The 2,053-nt window shown below is 35.6% G+C and overlaps 1 protein-coding gene across 1 annotated transcript in view; it reads right to left on the reverse strand.

Moving 5' to 3' along the window:
* The window catches only part of LOC106471636 (sushi, von Willebrand factor type A, EGF and pentraxin domain-containing protein 1-like), a gene marked incomplete at its 3' end in the record, with an annotated part of 53,022 nt that extends 51,622 nt beyond the window's left edge, over positions 1 to 1,400 (reverse strand). Inside the window, exon 1 of the mRNA XM_013932251.2 lies at positions 677 to 1,400. Within this exon, the coding sequence (XP_013787705.1) occupies positions 677 to 1,116 (440 nt within the window). The remainder of the gene's footprint in view (positions 1 to 676) is intronic.
* Positions 1,401 to 2,053: the final 653 nt, after the last annotated feature.

Genomic DNA, 2,053 nt, shown 5'->3' on the forward strand with positions numbered 1-2,053 from the left:
GTTCGCTTGACTCAATTATCTCTATCTTTCAATCTATCTGCATATCTATCTATCGCTGCCTTTATTTGCAGGGCTTATATACTAAAAAGAGGGCGCCTGGCAAACACTCGGACATTTGCCTCGATAAGTCATGATCCTTCTAGAAACTCTAGCGCGTATGCTCCAAGCGTTGCGTGACTTCCGCTGTCGTAACAATATATATAAATATAGATGATATGTTAATTTTAACATTGTACGATATTATATATTTTGCAATATATGATATGTTATATTTTACAATGTATGACACGTTATATTTTTTAGTGTATGATACGTTACATTTTACAATGTATGACACGTTATAGTTTACAGTGTATGCTTTGTTACATTTTACAATGTATGACACGTTATATTTTTTAGTGTATGATATGTTACATTTTACAATGTATGACACGTTATAGTTTACAGTGTATGATATGTTACATTTTACAATGTATGACACGTTATAGTTTACAGTGTATGATATGTTACATTTTACAGTGTACGAGTGAAACTAGTAATCATTAATTATCATAAGAAAATACTTTAAGTATTATCGTAGCATCGGTCGGATATAAATTGTTTGTGCGTGACAGTTAATAGCTTAAAGATAAAAAGAACTCACACAAATAGTGGAAATAGGAAGAATTTATCAAACCTGTTGGAATTAGAACGTCCTGTTTTCAAAAGGTCACCGGCTTGGATCAGGGCGTCGCGTGTATGCGTCCAACCCCCACGGTAACCAATGCTCTGGAGATCTCGAAGCAAGGTACACATGTTGTTTCCTTGTGTGTTTTTAATATAATCGATATGAGTCTTATGTCCACTAGAGAAGGTAACGACAGCTACGCGGCTCGTGTCAGGAGACACGGTCAACAGACGTGCAATTAGTTCCGCAAAAAGAACTTCATGTGGAAAGTTAGCGGCTCCAATGCTGCCCGATTCGTCTAGAAGAAAAACTACATCGTTTTTAGTCTGTTCGTAGGTCTCTAAAGTACCAAGAAAGGTTTTCAGGTCTTCATCCAAGTCTAATTGACAAGATGATAGCTGTAGAACACAGAGTGTTAATAGAAGAAGGAACGAAAATTTGCATTTCATATTGACCAAAGAAATCTTTCAGTATAACTAATATATTCCACACAGGGCTACTGCACACTAATCAAATGAGAGCTACTTGTGGTTGTCACGAGCTTATAGTAGTGTCTGTGTTATAAGAGTTAGCACTTTATCTGGGAAATCCCCCGGAAGTAAACACATATGCGTACCGATGATAACTAAAGAAGTTTTTGATCAGACTTCTGTCTCTTAGGAAACTGAGCTCATGAAAGGAAATTACTTGTAGCCTTGAGTAGTTGTTAAGATCATTAGAACTGATATCCACCATCGCCTACAACGTCTCTTGTTGTAATGCTACAGTAGCAGTTTGCTTTTATTATTTTTTTTCCTGTTATTATATTGTTTGTTTGTTAAAAACAAAGGTATCGAAACCTGGTTTTGAGAGTTATAAGCCGTTAGACTTACCGCTGAGCCATTGCAAGTGTTCCTTACTATTATTTTCTGAGTATTTATGCACTACTTGCTTCTGCAAAGTTGTGTTTACTATTCGTCAACAGACTAATTTTTTCATTTACGAAAACCAATTCTTTCAGAAATGTTTTAACTTTGTAACCCTTGAGTTTTCAACACATTTCGTTACACATTGCTTATACCACTGCCGTGTGTTAATGTTCGCAAGTAACACGTATATATATATATATAGTGCAGTTGTAAATAACAACAATATTTAAACATTTATATTTTACGTATTGTCTCCTAGCTGGTGTTCCCGTCCCCTGGACGGAGGTTATGTAAATTCATGACTAAGAAAATGTTATCTTATGATATGAAAAGTTGCTTCCCTTATATGTAATTGTAAAAAAACGCCAAAACACAAAATGTGAAACCGCAAGTTTGTATGTAACTCCGCATAGACCCAACAAACCTTCATGCCAAATTTGGTGAAGATCCATCAACAGGGGAGAAGTGGTGGAAAAAA

This window comes from Limulus polyphemus, unplaced genomic scaffold, assembly GCF_000517525.1.
Source record: "Limulus polyphemus unplaced genomic scaffold, Limulus_polyphemus-2.1.2 Scaffold4749, whole genome shotgun sequence".
Lineage (NCBI taxonomy): Eukaryota > Metazoa > Arthropoda > Merostomata > Xiphosura > Limulidae > Limulus > Limulus polyphemus.